Source organism: Talaromyces stipitatus, genomic scaffold, assembly GCF_000003125.1.
Source record: "Talaromyces stipitatus ATCC 10500 scf_1105507295491 genomic scaffold, whole genome shotgun sequence".
In the NCBI taxonomy this organism is placed as follows: domain Eukaryota; kingdom Fungi; phylum Ascomycota; class Eurotiomycetes; order Eurotiales; family Trichocomaceae; genus Talaromyces; species Talaromyces stipitatus.
Window position 1 is genome coordinate 680,375 of NW_002990122.1, and position 17,033 is coordinate 697,407.

At 44.6% G+C, this 17,033-nt stretch overlaps 3 protein-coding genes across 3 annotated transcripts; 2 read left to right on the top strand and 1 right to left on the bottom strand.

Moving 5' to 3' along the window:
• Nucleotides 1–193: 193 nt before the first annotated feature.
• TSTA_109730 (serine-rich adhesin for platelets precursor, putative) lies at nucleotides 194–7,956 on the top strand (the record flags this gene model as incomplete). The annotated part of the gene is made up of 3 exons (XM_002488504.1): nucleotides 194–551; nucleotides 609–3,016; nucleotides 3,049–7,956. The coding sequence occupies 3 exons, from the start codon at nucleotides 194–196 to the stop codon at nucleotides 7,954–7,956; spliced, it is 7,674 nt and encodes a 2,557-aa protein (XP_002488549.1).
• Nucleotides 7,957–8,308: 352 nt separating this feature from the next.
• Nucleotides 8,309–9,947, bottom strand: TSTA_109740 (uncharacterized protein; the record flags this gene model as incomplete). The annotated part of the gene is made up of 6 exons (XM_002488505.1): nucleotides 8,309–8,516; nucleotides 8,948–8,998; nucleotides 9,296–9,330; nucleotides 9,466–9,520; nucleotides 9,571–9,753; nucleotides 9,829–9,947. The coding sequence occupies 6 exons, from the start codon at nucleotides 9,945–9,947 to the stop codon at nucleotides 8,309–8,311; spliced, it is 651 nt and encodes a 216-aa protein (XP_002488550.1).
• Nucleotides 9,948–12,289: 2,342 nt separating this feature from the next.
• On the top strand, nucleotides 12,290–13,943 carry TSTA_109750 (uncharacterized protein; the record flags this gene model as incomplete). Its single annotated transcript, XM_002488506.1, has 3 exons — nucleotides 12,290–13,030; nucleotides 13,084–13,575; nucleotides 13,617–13,943. The coding sequence occupies 3 exons, from the start codon at nucleotides 12,290–12,292 to the stop codon at nucleotides 13,941–13,943; spliced, it is 1,560 nt and encodes a 519-aa protein (XP_002488551.1).
• Between the last annotated feature and the right edge of the window lie 3,090 nt (nucleotides 13,944–17,033).

Genomic DNA, 17,033 nt, shown 5'->3' on the forward strand with positions numbered 1-17,033 from the left:
AATACGTACGTGCTATGTACATAATAGAATTCAGAGAATCGGCGCCGTGGCTCACATAGGGCTACCGCAGTGGGTCCAGTTTGTTCCAAATTTGGATTTTTAGAGGAAAGTACTAACTTCGTGTGGAGAACGTAGTAGGCTGTAACTTACTGGTGACTACCTAGAATTGGCGCAACGCGACACTGCTGGCACCATGAGTCGAGAAGACCTGGGTCCTCTCCAGCGCGAGAAGGCCGAAAGGTTCCTGGGCAACGCTCGGGTCTCAGTGAACTATATATCGTTTACAAATGAGAATATTCTTTCTCAGGGAGAAAAAAAATGGGTTACGGAACTAGTGAAAGTTGTGAGCCAGGCACAAGACAAACATGAAGAGCCAGATCACAAAACTCGGGTTCTTATCCCCAGAGAGAAGTACCCCGAAGGGTCTGATGGGAATGTCCCTAATCTCAAAGTAAGTTTGGAAGGTCTTTACGGACGATACTGGGTCGCAGCATGTAAGATGGTAAATAGCAGGAGCGATGTACAATGGGAAGTTGAAGTGTACTCAGACGGTTTGTTTCCTATTTCTGCAGTTAGATATTCATGTGCTAATTTTCAATTGAACATAGACATGTCTGAAGGACTGAAAAAGTATCTAGGCACGGAATATGTGCCAAACCATGCTGCCAACATCCTCTGGGAAATTTATAAAATTAAAGACTCTGACGGAAGCGAGACAAGCATAGGTCTACTATTGAAGCAGCTGAATCCTAGTTATGTAACTCGCATCCGAAGTCTAGTGTACAGTAAAAATCAGAAGTATCGTGAATTCAGTAACGCACTTCGTGATGTGCTTAAAATGCCGGGCCAACGGTATGCATTCTCAGCTGCTCAGGTTAAATATTTCCAATCCTCCCATTGCTACGAGGAACTCGCGTATAGATTGAAGTTCACTTCAGAGTTCTATATATGGCTACTTTGCGATCTAAATACTACAGAGAAAGATGTACTACAGAAAGTCGATGAAAAAACTGTTCGTGAGCTTGATGGCCTGGTTCCTAAGCTGGAAAAAAGAAGAGAGATTTCAGAAAAATTGGAAAATGGAGAGATTTTTTCCGAATTTACTCGCGAGCAAAGAAATGCGGTGAAAAGCAAACTATTGAACTTTGACGGGATGATTCCGACTCTAGAGGGGTTTCGTCGAGATTTTGAAGTCTTGAAAGATTGTTCTACTTACATCAAGGAACTTTGTTTGGGCAAGGTAACAGGTGACGAAACTATCCGTTCAAGCATGAAGAAAATACATCGCAGCAATCAGAACGCCGGATCAACCTACTCTACGACAGAGGAATCTCCCTCAATGAGTTTTGATTTGGCATACCAGCAAATCTGGTTACACGTTATGCGGAGTCTCAAGGGGAAAAATTCGAAGCTGACCGCGATCAGTCAACGACGACTAGGAGAGCTCGCTCATTACCTACAGTTCAGTTCAGAAACGATAGATAAGACACGAGGCCTGGATGGGCTTCGCACGGATGTGAGCACCTTCATTTCCACATGCAATCCCAAACGAGAGTACATATACGACCTGAATCTTGAGAGCGACTTAGTTGAGAAGCTAAGGGAATACAAGCCTGAGCGAGTGCCTCTTGATCACGCTCTTGTAAAAGTGGGGAGCACAAGATATGGATGGATAGAAGACTGTATATCAGATAATTCTGAGAGCGTGGAAAACTGCGATAGACATAATCTATACATTGAGCAAATGTATAAAGACAAAATGGATAGTATAGTAACTACCCTCTTCGCGAGGCAGTGCATGTTTTTCTCATTCTTCGGGTTACTGAAGTATAGGCACTCCACGTGGGACTCGCTGGATGCTGAGAATGAGGGACGAGGAGAAAAGCTTAAAATGTCACATCTGCTACGAGATCCTGCTATATCACAAGAGCGGCTAGAAGACATTGAAGACATAGAAGATAGGTCAGTCAGTAGAAACGTGGGTGAACAAGACGAGCAGTTTGCCACTCCCGGAAACAATCAAGATGGAGATGCAACTGGTCAAGACAACCAAAAGGTTATTGGCCTCAATGAGAATGATGACAGCGCATATGAGACTGCACAGGAAGCATCCGATCAGGATAACCACGACGCTATTGAAAATCACGAAAAAGAAGAAAACGTCATAGAGGAAGTATGCGATCGAGACAGTGACCAAGAGTATACCGGATTCAACGACGGAAATGACACAGATAACGCATCCATTGATGAATACATTGAAGCAACACCAACATATAGTAGTAATAGAGCTCACTACTCTGATGATGACTCTATAACTCCAACACAGAAAGCATCCGACGAAGACGACAAAGAATTATTTATTCATTTTGAAGCCAAGAGACAAGAACTATATTTAGAAACGCGTCGCGAACACGGAAAGCATCACGAAGATGGTTTTGCTTTCGCTCAAGAATGCAGGCAGATTTTAGAATCGAATCTTCAGGGTAAAATACCAAGAAAGAAGGAATTGAAGATCCGCCGAGATCTACACAGAGCGATGGATTTTTTATTGCTTGGTATAGACAGGTTGTCTACGAAATGGCTGCTGTCTCAGGATGTTAACGACGCAAAAACATCTGTACAATCACTCACTGAAAGTGTTAAGACTGAAAGAAGAATGATGCAGACACAATTCAATGCAGCATTGGAAATTGCGACTGCGGAACAGAATCAAATCTACGAGGGCGAAATTCAAGAGCTTCGCGAAATGGTCATTGTAATGAAAAATAGGGCTCTGCAAGATGAGCAAGTCTCAAACGCCTATAAGGAACTGGAACAGCGCAACCAAGAAATAGAAAGTCTAATTAGAGATGTTCAGAAATCTCTTAGTTTTCTAACCTTGAAAGAGAGTAATCACGGAATTGAGCCACAATATAATGATGAGAATGGAAAGATCTCTGAATCTTTGAGGTTGGATATTGAAGAACGAAATGAAGCTATCAGTGACTTGCAGGAGCAGCTTAGAGACAAGGACGGTGTAATTCAAAGGTTTGAGCGAACAACAATTAGGCTGCTGCTGAAGCTAACTTAGACAGTATGGAAATCGAAACTGAGAAGTTGAGAGAGCGTGGGCAACAGTGCAGCACAGAATATGACGTTATAACAAAAGAATACAAGAATTTAGAGAAGGAAAGGAACAAAGTGGTGGAAGAGAAGAAACAATTGGAGAAAGAAATAAAGTCTTACAAGGAGCAATTACAAAGCAAGAAAGAAATAATTGACCAATTGACATTTGAAGCCATGGAACTACAGGAATTGGCTGGCGACCGTGCGATTCAAACTGGGAGAGAAATAAACTTCGCTTCTGATCCAGAGGACGATAAAATCTTGTACGGAGCATGGCCGCCCCAGGGAGAGTTGAACTTAAAAAAGAACGAATGTGTGCCCCAGGGTAATGCAGCGGTGATGAAGGGAGCAGGAGAAAAAGAAGAGACGCAGCCAAGGATTCGTATAAAACGCAGATATAAGAATGAGAACGACATGGGACCCGCAGTAAAACTACATGACCAAAATTTAACGTCTAGAAAGCACCGCAGCCGTTCAGGGTCTTCGGGAATTATACACAATAATTACCGTAAACGGAACCCAAAAGGTGAACGATATAGCCTACGGTTACAATATCGCAAGGTGAACGGTGCAAATAGAGGTGCCAATTCTAGACATGGCCAACTAGTCCTAAACACATCTCCTATAAATGTCGAGTCCGTGGAGAGTCAAATGGACCTATCCGACACAGATACAGCAGGCTCGGGCAATCAGAGCACGGCCCAAATAAGTGAATCTAAGAAGAGCGAAAGATCAGTGGAACAATTAAAAGACCAAAGCGCATGTGATATTGTTCAAAGTGGCAACATGGCAATAGTGCCGAAACTGAAGGGAGTAAGAATACCGAGGGCCACCACACGAATTGAGGCTACAGAGAGTCAATTGGACCGTGTGACTACACCTTCCGCACATGATGGGGCTACAAAGAGTCAAGAAAGCTCGCCGAGCGTATTTGCCGCATATGGAGAGGCTACAGAGGATCATAAAAGCCCACCAAGCACATCTGCTGTAACTGTCGCAGCTACAGAAGATCAAGGGAGATCACCAAGCACATCTTCTGTAGCTATTGCTGCTACAGACGATCAGGGGAGCTCACCAAGCACATCTTCTGCAGCTGTTGACGCTACAGGCGATCAAGGGAGCTCCTTGAGTACATCTTCTGTAACTTTCGCAGCCACAGAAGATCAAGGGAGCTTACTGAGCACATCTTCTGTAACTTTCACAGCTACAGAAGATCGAGGGAGCTCACTGAGCATATCTCCTGCAGCTATCGCCACTACAGGCGATCAAGGGAGCTCACTGAGCACATCTTCTGTAACTTTCGCAGCCACAGAAGATCAAGGGAGCTTACTGAGCACATCTTCTGTAACTTTCACAGCTACAGAAGATCGAGGGAGCTCACTGAGCATATCTCCTGCAGCTATCGCCGCTACAGACAATCAGGGGAGCTCACCGAGCACACCTTCTGCAGCTATCGCCACTACAGATGATCAAGGGAGCTCACCAAGCACATCTTCTGCAGCTATCGCCACTACAGGCGATCAAGGGAGCTCACTGAGCACATCTTCTGTAACTTTCGCGACCACAGATGGTCAAGGGAGCTTATCGAGTGCATCTCCTGCAACTGTCGCAGCTACAGACGATCAAGGGAACTCCTTGAGCACATCTTCTGCAACTGTCGCAACCACAGATGGTCAAGAAAGCTTATCGAGTACATCTGCCACAAATATTGAGGCTATAGCTACTGAACTACGGCAGTTAAGTAGTCATAAAGGTAGCAAGATTGAGGTTAACAGGACTAGCTGGAATAACCATAGCTTATCATCAAGGGATTATAGCGTAAAGGATAGATATAAAGCTATACCTAGAACTGCCCGAAACCCTAAGATGTTGCACCCAAGACAAAATCATCATCTATATTTGAAGGCTCTTCAAGACGGACACAATCGTTACCGCAAACTGGGCTTACAAGGAAAAAGGAATAGTCAATCATTGCGCTTTGAGAGTGTAAATAATAGCCAGACAGATACAAAAGATATATCTCAACAAGCAGAGATATCCGTTTTATATCCTCCCGAAGCCAGTGTTATAGATCAAACTGGCCAATCTATCACATCGCCAGCAACTGTCCCGGCCCCAGAGGATCAAGGGAGCTTACTGAGCACACCTTCTGCAACTATCGCGGCTACAGACGATCGAGGGAGCTCACCAAGCACATCTTCTGCAGCTATTGACGCTACAGGCGATCAAGGGAGATCACTGAGCACATCTCCTACAGCTATCACCGCTACAGACAATCAGGGGAGCTCACTGAGCACATCTTCTGTAACTTTCGCGGCTACAGATGATAAAGGAAGCTTATCAAGTACATCTTCTGCAGATATCGCCGCTACAGACGATCAAGGGAGCTCACTGAGCATATCTCCTGCAGCTATCGCCGCTACAGATGATCAAGGAAGCTTATCAAGTACATCTTCTGCAGCTATCGCCACTACAGGCGATCAAGGGAGCTCACCGAGCACACCTTCTGCAGCTATCGCCACTACAGATGATCAAGGGAGCTCACTGAGCACACCTTCTGCAGCTATCGCCGCTACAGACGATCAAGGGAGCTTACTGATCACATCTTCTGTAACTCTCGCGGCTACAGATGATAAAGGAAGCTTATCAAGTACATCTTCTGCAGCTATCGCCGCTACAGACGATCAAGGGAGCTCACTGAGCACACCTTTTGCAGCTATCGCCACTACAGATGATCAAGGGAGCTTACTGAGCACATCTTCTGTAACTTTCACAGCTACAGAAGATCGAGGGAGCTCACCGAGCATATCTCCTGCAGCTATCGCCGCTACAGACAATCAGGGGAGCTCACCGAGCACACCTTCTGCAGCTATCGCCACTACAGATGATCAAGGGAGCTCACCGAGCACATCTTCTGCAGCTATCGCCACTACAGGCGATCAAGGGAGCTCACCGAGCACACCTTCTGCAGCTATCGCCACTACAGATGATAAAGGAAGCTTATCAAGTACATCTTCTGCAGCTATCGCCACTACAGGCGATCAAGGGAGCTTACTGATCACATCTTCTGTAACTCTCGCGGCTACAGATGATAAAGGAAGCTTATCAAGTACATCTTCTGCAGCTATCGCCGCTACAGACGATCAAGGGAGCTCACTGAGCATATCTCCTGCAGCTATCGCCGCTACAGACGATCAGGTGAACTCACCGAACACATCTTCTGCAGCTGTTGACGCTACAGGCAATCAAGGGAGCTCACCAAGCACATCTTCTGTAACTTTCACAGTTATAGACGATCGGGGGAGCTCACTGAGCTCATCTTCTGCAACTGTCGCGACCACAGATGGTGAACAAAGCTTATCAAGTACATCTGCCACAAATATTGAGGCTATAGCTACTGAACTACGGCAGTTAAGTAGTCATAAAGGTAGCAAGATTATGGTTAACAAGACTAGCTGGAATAACCATAGCTTATCATCAAGGGATTATAGGGTAAAGAAGAGACATAAAGCTATATCTAGAACTGCCCGAAACCCTAAGATTTTACACTCAAGACAGAATCATCGTCTACGTTTAAAGGCTCTTCGAGACAGACACAATCGTTACCGGAAACTGGGCTTACAAGGAAAAAGAAATAGCCAACTATTACAGTCTAAGAGTATCAATGATAGCCGGATAAATACGAAAGATATACCTCAACAAGCAGAAATATCCATTATATATCCTCCCGAAGTCAGGGATATAGATCAAATTGGCCAATTTATCACATCACCAGCAGCTGTCTTGGCCGCAGAGGATCAAGACAGCCTACCAAGCACGTCTTCAGCACCTGTCGTGGCTACAGAGGATCAAGAAAACCTTTCAAGCACAGATAGAGTAGGCCCCGGGACTGAGACCACGACTCAAATGGAAACCAAAAAGCGCAAAGCTTCAATCGAAAAATTAACAGACCAAAGTGCAAGTTGGGATGGGCGCATGACACTCTCGTCGGGATCAAACAAAAGACTGAAAATCAGCAAAGGAAGCAAAACAGACACAATAGATGAATCTAATACAGGCGTCAAGGCTATAAATAGTCAATTGGGCGGGTTAAGTACGTCTCCTGGAATTATCGATACTACAGATGCATCTCCAGAAAATACAAATACTATAAATATATCTCCCGCGAATGTTGATACTACAGATGAATCTCCCACAAATTTCGATGCTGTAGATGCATCTCCCGCAAATGTCGATACCGCAGACGGTCAAATTCATCTATCCAGCACGGATAAAGCGAGTGTTCAGGCTGCAGCTGGGGAACCACATGGCTCGTCCCTACCACGCCCTTACAATTTGAAGCGAAAAAGGTCGGTCGAGAAATCAGAACAGCAAGATGCATATTATATTTCTTGGGATAATAGCAACATATTAGGGTCAGAATCAAAGAAGAGACCGAGAAGTACCACACAAAGCGGAACAGCCCCAATGAGGGTAGCATCCTCACCAGATATACCTGATACAGATGTTGATACTACAGAGAGTCAACAGTACGGATTGAGCACGTCGCTGGCAGATATCGATACTACGCTTATGTCTGCAAAAGACATCAATACTACAGATACATCTCCTGATAACATCGACACTACAGTTACATTTTTTGAAAAGATTGATACTACAGATCCATCTCCCACAAATATCGATACTACAGATGGACCTCCCGCAAGTGTCCTTGCTACAGATGGTCAAATGGACCTATCTAGCACATATACAGCAGACGTTCAGGCCACGGCTGAGGAACCACATGACTCTGATATAGCACCCTCCGAGATCAAGGAAAGACCAAATAGCAAAGATCAATCTAACAATTAAATTCTGAGACTAGGATTACCAGGTAATCCTTCGTAGCCGCTGCCATGATGCTATGTGAGAAGATTTTTCTATGTAAGTGCAACCAATTGAAAAGCCACGGCTGGTCTAAAGTGCCTATTAATCCGACATGATGGATATCAGAATATCTATCAACATCAGCCATAACAGATAATGATGATTCAGGTTCTGGCCGTTGTAGCATTCAAGAGTTCGACATTGGTAGGAGTGATACCAAGAGTAATTTGGTCACAAGTGTCAGGTGTCGACGATTCACCTCTTGTAGTATTCTTGATGTAAACTATCACGAGTAGCTTGAAGAATTAGACTGCCAGCTTCCCTATCCTCCAACTATTTAAATTAATGTCCCCTTAAATCTGGGATCTAGTATCAATGCAGTGTAGTATATCTCAGACTCATTCATAAAAATATGATATTTCATATCTTTCTTTAGACCTTCCAATGCAAAAGCAATAGCAGGATCTAATTCCTTGAAGCATGCTTGTGGTTCTGAACCTTCGGATAGTGAATCATAAGATTCATAATAGGCTAGGATAGCGAGGCTGATTATGGTCTCTATTTTGGCCCAAATAGTGTAAGTGCATTAGAAGTTGTGAGTACTCGATGAATCTGAGATAGACGCGTCCAATCACTCTGTGAAAGAAGGGATGTCAGTCTATAATGGCACAAATTGATTGGTTCTTGAACAAATGATGGCTATTTACTGGAAGTCACTTATAACCAAAATGTAACAACCAACATGCTTGTCCAATCCCTTAGGGATTAAGGTTGGTTTGATACGAGGACAAACTCAACGGAGAGTGGCAAAAGTGTGGATACTTCAGCTGGTCATGGTCAAATGTTTAGCTGGCTATGGACAACTTTTAGCTGGGTATGGTCAATGATGTTTGCCACAAAACAACCGATGTCTCTTATATAGAATGCATGCTGCGGAAGCAGGAGAGATAGGTTTCAGTACATTGACATTCCATACCTTACTTCGTCAAAGATTCTTAGTAATGTGACCTTGAAGAGGCGCATAGCTCTGAGTTTGTGGTGGTCGAAGTTTAAAATGAACCCAGTGTCGATACACGATTCAGTAGAAGCTATTAAGCATGCTGTTTCCCATGTGGTCATGTTTCGAATGATACCAGTTGTTCACACTTCGCACGGCATCCTACACTTGATTTGCCGATTTTGATAAAATTGATTCCGATAAATTTAACGCTACAACTATCCTCATAGCAGAAGCGCACGGATAAGATCGATTTTGTGTCCTGCTATGCCCAGAACAGTGGAAGGGAGATAGAAGCTCCAGCATCGGTGCCTTACCTCGACATACCTCTGCATATTCTTACAATTGACATATTCATCAAGCTAAGGCGGTATCATCGAGGTACACTCCACACAACCACATTTGTTTGAAAACTCTCCAGTAGGCGAGGTCTCAACTCATAAGTGGCCACGACGCCAACGTCCCCAACCGCTACCTTTAGGCCTCTGAGAAAGGACCTCTCGTAACAACGGGTCGTCTTTCCCCTTATCGACATGCTGGATCCGCACATGTCTAGTTCAATTAGAAGGCCGTGTGCGAATTGCGTCGAGCTAAGAACATACCTCTGCAAATATTTGTGTTGCTGATCCGTACAGTACGGACACACATATCCCGGGGAATCGTGCACAGGGCCATGACGGATCATTTCATTCTTTCTCTTGAATCCTTTGCCTCCTATGCCACGAGGACACCCGGCAACAGGACAGAAATGTGGGCGATCTTGAGAGTGAATATTGGCATGAGAGCTGTCAGAAATATCAGTGATAGTTTCGAAATATGAAGGGATATCGAAGTTGAATACTAGGAAACGACTACCTAACCTTAATAGATACTCCGTCTGAAAAGCGCCTGCAGGACAGCCAGGATACGCACATTTATACAAAGTGGAGCCTGATCTCATTTCATTCAGATGCTCCTCACGGGGTGCTTGTAGTTCCATAGGAATTAAATAGCTAGAACTGTTGCCCAGTGGTGCTTCTAATGATGGTGCCTACCTAGAACACAGATACGGAGAGAGCCGCTGGGAACACTCTAGAACCAATGTAAGAGGCTGGATATATATACGGAGCACATATGTAATTTATGGGTGGAACTGTTAGATTGTATGTAACAATCTCTAGCGGTTTATCTCAACGTATCAAATTATGTATGCACAAGATGTGGGAATCCTTGATCCTTGTTGTTCTTTTTCTTGTCTCTAAGTACAGTCCAGGTGGAAGATATCTTTTACCCCCTATTCGGTGGATCAGTGTGTGGCTCGCTATTATTGGTTGACAAATCTCCCTCTATCTGATTGGTTGAATCAGCTTAGCTAATCCAACAGGAACAAAAAAACTAATAAGGTAGCACACCGGCGATCATTTTGATTGGTCTTGTACACTAACCTGATCAGATAAGCTACAGGCGGGGCCTGACCGCTCTGCTCTATAATATTAATACATTTACATATTACGGAGTACACATGTTCTAGCCCCTCGGCCGTAAATGTGCCCCACCTTATATTTACATAGTACAAATCTTTTCCCACAATGTGTGTCTATGAATGAATCTATCTAGGTACGGAGGACGTACTTACTCGTACAACACCCTTCTACTCATCACGGGTTACCGGGTCGTTCGAACCTCTTTTGGAGGATTCAAGGTTGTGTTTCTTGTCCTTGATGTCATTCGGTCATTTCACCCCCAGCAATGGCGGTCTGCTGTCATGATTGTGAGCGCATCTGTTGCTCAGCTCACCTGCACAGCTGCTGCAATGACACCTAGTTCCATATTTTATTGCTTGCAACGTACTACTAACTAACCATCTAATTGAGACTCTTGGCCTGATTGCAGCGGCTGCTTGCGTTAGGAATTGAATACCTGTTTCTAGCTTCATTGTTCGACTTCCACCGCTTATTTCAATCCCATATGTTCAGCTGAGAAGTAGCCGGCCCTACGTGGACCGGCGAAGGTCCACAAAAAAGTCTTTCGTCACCCATGGCGTCCTGCCATTTCCAGGGCAGGTATGAATGGTCGAACTACTTCGGGAAGGTTCCTAGAATAGGCTATAAAGACTGAATATTTTGGAAGCGTTAGATTAAAATCTAACCCTAGATAACCCTATTCAATCCTGGTGCAGGTTTGACCCTACAACTTTCATGCACTAGGTGAGCTGGTCGGAGTAGAATTTTCAGAACTCGCAATAGCCATTTTCAGCGCCACAAATAGCAACACAGCTCTTTTTACAAAATTGTATTAAAAGGGATTCGCTAATTCCAGCTATGTGTCCGAGATTCCGAGGGACTTACCCTGCCATGCCCCGCAGCATTTGAGCTGTAGTTGGAATTTATGCCAATCAAAAGTGATACGCATACACCTCGCCAGCCGCTCCCGCAGATTGAGTCCTTTTCTCATGCTTAGCTATCCCGTCAACACAGCTATCCCTCTCATTGGATTGACGGAATATGTCCTCACCTCCTGGGTCAATAGAACTTCCTCTACGGGATGCATTCATTGCCATTCGGAGTACGTGGCTTCGCGAGGAGATGATTCACTCTAGTCTCTTGGCAGACCACCACCTCCGTCTCGGTGAGGCCTAGCGCATGATACGGTCTGACCCCGCTTTGTACTTGTCAACCTTTGTGGGCCATATTAGGGATATTTATTGTTTATTGCTCATTGAAGTACATTAGATTGGCTATAATATTCTGGCTGACTTTGAAAGGAATGCGTCAGTCTAGACTTATGTCAGGCATCGAATGGATGGCCAATAATCCGGCAGCTTGCTGCAAGCGTTCATTCAGGATTGAGAGACCTGTCATATTTATACCACCGAGCAAGCACAAGGGGGTATTCTCTATCGAAACCAATACACTAAGACCAGAAGATCTAGGACAAGCTGTGTAATTACATAATATCAACTAAAGTGTACTCAGCACCAGACAAGGGGGTCTTACCTGTTGTACTAGCTGTTCCGCAGACTCTATACATGTAACTAGCTGCAACGCCCCTAACTCAGAGATCATTTCAAAGTCAGCAAGTTGTCTAGATCCTTGGCTGCCGATCCGTCGCCATACTCCGAGAAGCGATCGCTGTCATTAGACAGCAATACATACAGTAGTATTGGAAATTATCAACTGCACGAGAAGTTTCCAGTTTCTAGGCTTCTGCTCCTAAAATTCTCAACAGTCAGATAAAGCCGTCCCTTGCCGAGACCTGTCAATTAGGGAAGCGTTCATTTTCAGCAACTGAGAATTCTTTTATCGATTGTGGCTCAGAATAATCCGTGGACTCCTCATCTAAATGTCGACCCCAACATCGACTTCAGATACTGCGTCTCAGGCTTTTTTGCCTGGTTCTTCTAATAACGTTCTACCCGGAAGTTATCTGCCAGCTAAAAGTCATTACGAAGCTTATCCTCATGCTGCCGGAGCATTATCGGCGGATCAAGGGGGTAAAAACGAAAGCGGAAAACAGACTTACCCGATACTAATCAGCGCCATATCCGAAATTCCCAGTGCGCGGCATCTTGGCCAGTACCGGTGGAAAGAAGCTGAAACAATTCTCTGGAGTTTCGATGTGCGCCAAATCAGTCTAGTCATTCAATTCGGCTTCTTTCATGACAACAATCAACCGCGCCAGATACTTCTGCAACGGAGTTCTAATGTTCTCGATTCGCTTCTGAAATCTTTATTACCACCATATGAATCGGGGATCATCCCTAGCTTGACACTGAATCAAAAAGTCGAAGAGATCTTTCAACGATGTCAGCCAACTATCATATCTATGAATTTGCATTGGGGTTGGTATCCATCGGAAACTCTTCTAGGGCCAGAACCGGCTATTATTGCAGAGGAGATTGAAGCTGAGAGTCAAATGCATTTCAAAGCCGTGCCGTTTGAGGCTTGGGTGAGATGCTCGTTGGGATTTCCGGCGGCTGAGGCACATTGGTTCTTTTTGCAGCATAATGCGTTGTACATTATTCTTTTGAATAATTTACAGGAGTATCCATATGAGCTTCCGAAGTATCGGGAAGTCGAGAAGGTACCCTCCCCCTGACCTCTGAATAAGGACTTTTTTGGTGCTGACGACCTCAGCTTCTTCGACAAAAAAGCCCCTTTGCCCACAAAGCTGTTTTGCAATGTCTTAGACATTTCCCAGACGCAAAAGGAGAAACCCCCAAATTACCCAACAAGCCAAGTCTTGACTTTATTGCCGGCCCTATACAAGAATTGTTTCAGGATTATACCGCCGATCTGGTCTCTATTCTGAAAAAGCTCAGTGTCATCAACATCCGATTTCGACAGACGTACATCCATGTCCCCAAGGTGAACTGGAACAAGAGACTGGACACACGAGCGAAATATCTAGATGAGTGGTTGAAGGCTTTGTCACCCAAAGACTTGGCGAGGTCTTTGACGAGGGCCGATAATCAGCTGTTTGGGCAGTTGTCGCGCGAAGCGCTCACGGATGATCAGAATAAAATCCCTGATATGCTCCATGCGCGATGGGGTGATTTGGTCATGGCTGTTAGGGAGTGTTGTACTGCCATGCCGGATTTTGTACAGTTTATACAGGAATGCATTCAGGTGAGTACTACCTTATACACAAAGCTCAGCTAACAGGATAGATCCTCTATAACATGCGAAACTATAACTCGACTCTAGCTCTAATCCAAGGCCTCCAACACATCAGCATAAACTTCCTCTGGGTCAATCCAACCAATACCACCACTACCACCACTACTATGACTAACACTCAACCCGAAATTCAAACAGTCAACATATACTCTCTCACACCACCGAATGTATCCTACATAGCGGACCCATCCAATAACTACGCCTCATACCGATATGCAATGAAAGTTACACCAGGCATACCATTCCTGCTACCACACATAATCGAATATCGACAACGCGGCGTAGCGGCTCTTGATGAGTTGTTCGGCACTACATAAATCATGTGTTTAAATAACGAGCCCATCGTTTCCTTTCGGTCTATTCTTCTCATGTATCACCATACAAATTATTTGAACACGAATACTTTGATCCGTGATCGCTTACCAACCTGTTTAATACTATCCGAATGTTTTCGTGCTGTGCTGGGGTTCCGTGGGTTTAATCTAGCTAATAACAGTACTACTAACGCATGTTTTGGGCTTAATTCCGATTTTTCCTGTTCTTTTTCTGGCTGCCCCCCGCATTGCTCGTCTCTTAAATTTTATGTCTCGTCACTACTCAAATTATTTTCTATAGAGAGTATCAAGATGTGAATCACGGTAAGGTAGGACTTTGCTGTTTCTGTTCGAGTTGGTTGCTCGCTTGTTTATTGTTTACGGCGTTTAAGTCTGATTAGCTCGTAGATATCATATGCCTGTGCAATTATGCAGTTGCTCGTGTTGGTGGCTGTCTTTATCTCTTATTTTATAAACCCAGCAATGCAGCCGTTCTCAGCTGCCTTGATATATTCTTAATTGCTTATCTTCGGAATTAAGCTTGAAGAGTCTTGAGGAATCCCGCTGTAAGCACCGAGATACGTAAAGACTACAGATCACTGAGCCTGGACGCGCATGCAATAAACTCAGGTCTACACCATACACCATGAGACCCAGCCAAATATCAGTATGCCTAGATTTCAACTCTCAGGCATAGCCCCAAAAACACCAGTCTCTCTTGTAGAGCTGTAGAAACCGTTACCTGTATTTTCTATATGTTGATTCCAAATAGCATACCCAGCTTTTATTAAAAGTGCTCTGGTGTCTCACTTGCCTGCCCACAGGCATAAAGCTCTAACCCGTGGCCGCGATCTTGTTCAGATAACAATTGAGTCTTGTCATCCTCCTCCGAAGCTAAGCCAAGGCCATAGCATCTTTCCTCTTCAGCCCATCGTATAGGCTCAGGGCGTGCTTTTTCGGTTAGGCTGAGTCAATGGCCTTCGAGTACCTATTCGCTCCATCTGGAAGGGCCGCAGGAGAGAGTGGGAGTTGGGTGGCTCGCGGTCACCTGTGGCAAAGCCTTAACAAGTCCGGTCGATACCAATACCGTCTTCCACCTTGCTTCTCACTTCGATGGTGATTTTACCTATTCCTATTCACAGATCCGCGGACGAAAACATCTGCTGCTATCAATATCTCCGGAGTTTTAACCTTAAGCTAGCCGTAAAGGCATTTGCATTAGGGGCGATACCGCGTTAGGATATGTATCCTTGGGACCTGAGTGCGAGTCAGGCACAATGCATTTCTACTCTAAGCTGACCGACATGCGCATCCGTCCTCTCGAGCCGCTATAAGATCTCCGTATGCCACCTAAAACGGATATATCAGCGATACCACATTGCTAATCTAATAGGTATTGTCGGATTGTTGGGTTCACTTCAGGCCAATCCTGAATAGTATTTTAAAAGTATGGGAAAAGAAGAAATGACTAGCAAGATTGTATGTATTCAGTTCTGTCTCTCTTTATCCTTCAGGTTCCAAAGCTGAGTTTTTATAAACATCTCTGGCGGGGTGATTTTATGAGCTATCATGAGGGTTAACATTGGGCTGAAATCTAAGTGCCCAGATATATGCCCTAAGGTGTCTTTAGACCTGTAAGATCGAACAGCCAATCTCTCTGTTTCGTTTGAAATCCGGATTATCTGACACGCATAAATGCCAGCGATGCCAAACAGCAGCGGTCCAAGTACAGGTTGGAAACACAGATACTAATAAAATATTAGCACAAGTGCTGGCGATACCACGCTGCTGTGGTCCGAGTACGAACTGGAAGCATAGGCACCTGGTAGATAGCCATGACCTAGGTACGAGCTAGGAACATACTCTTCGTAGTACTCTCCGGTCATCTTCATAGCGATGCGGCCCGCTCCTTCATTACCATAATCAAGTAACTAGCTTCCCGTTGCTTTTAGAAATCTCCCTAGCAGCCCACCATGTCTTGCAGAAGTCAATACTTGTAAAACCCGCGTGGCATAATACTCGTACATTTAGCTTTTACTAACCTAGCTCAGTTCCCACCCTATGCCTTTATACTTAGAAAGCGGTGCGCCGTGTCTGTCAAAATCAATAAGTAGTGCGGTCTTACTGTAATGTAGGCCTTGCTCTTGACACATCCAGCAACGACTTTCCCGCCAGCCTTAACAACTTCTAATACATTGTAAGAGCACTTGGGTTTACTAACCCTAACCCTAAGCGTACCCTAATGTGGTTACGTTCTTGGTATGTAGAATGGTAACGTAATCGGTAATGGGACCGCCATGTAAGCAATTGTTGTATTCTAGGTATAGCGTATCGTGTTGTAACACAGGTTTTCTAACAAATATTGTATGTAGACAAAAATGCTTGATTCATTGCCCCTCTGTCCGTTTCTTCCTGGGGAATTCTCCTCTATATCCAAGAATCCAAGCCCCTCGCTATAAACGTGTCTTTCCTTATTGGCTGACCAACTGGCCAACTAGGAGCCGACTCGTTGTCGATTCGACACCTCATATTATTTTACAAGAGGCATCGCGCGCCTATAATACGAGGCTTGCAACAGCAATCCGGCCACCTGCGTATTCCATACAAATGATCAGTCTTTTTGACCTCCATATCCCAACAAAATTGTATATAGTGGTGCATATCAAATTCACCGATAATAATAGGAATATAAAGTATATTAAAGATTTTAAATCTTAAACTTATCCTATAAATTTTCATGAAAGTTACCAGAAGTGGGTGGTAGTTTATTGTAATATTGTAAGGGCTGATTCCATCGCGAGATCCAAGGAGCCAATCCGAATAGGAGAAAGATTGGTGCCCGCGATCTAAGGCAGGAATACGGGTGAATGCCTAAGGCCTTGGCGAGTCAGGATAGTTTAGATATCCCTTATAGTGAGCATTAGGCGGGACTAGCCCGTAACATATGGAACACGCAGGTGGCCGGATCGCTTACCGTACATGGCGATCCAATTACCAATTACGTTAGAACCAATGCACTCTTACGTAGACCTCGCCAAAGCCCGCCCATGGGCAGGCATCGACAGTGGTTGCCTGCCCATGGGCGGCCCACTA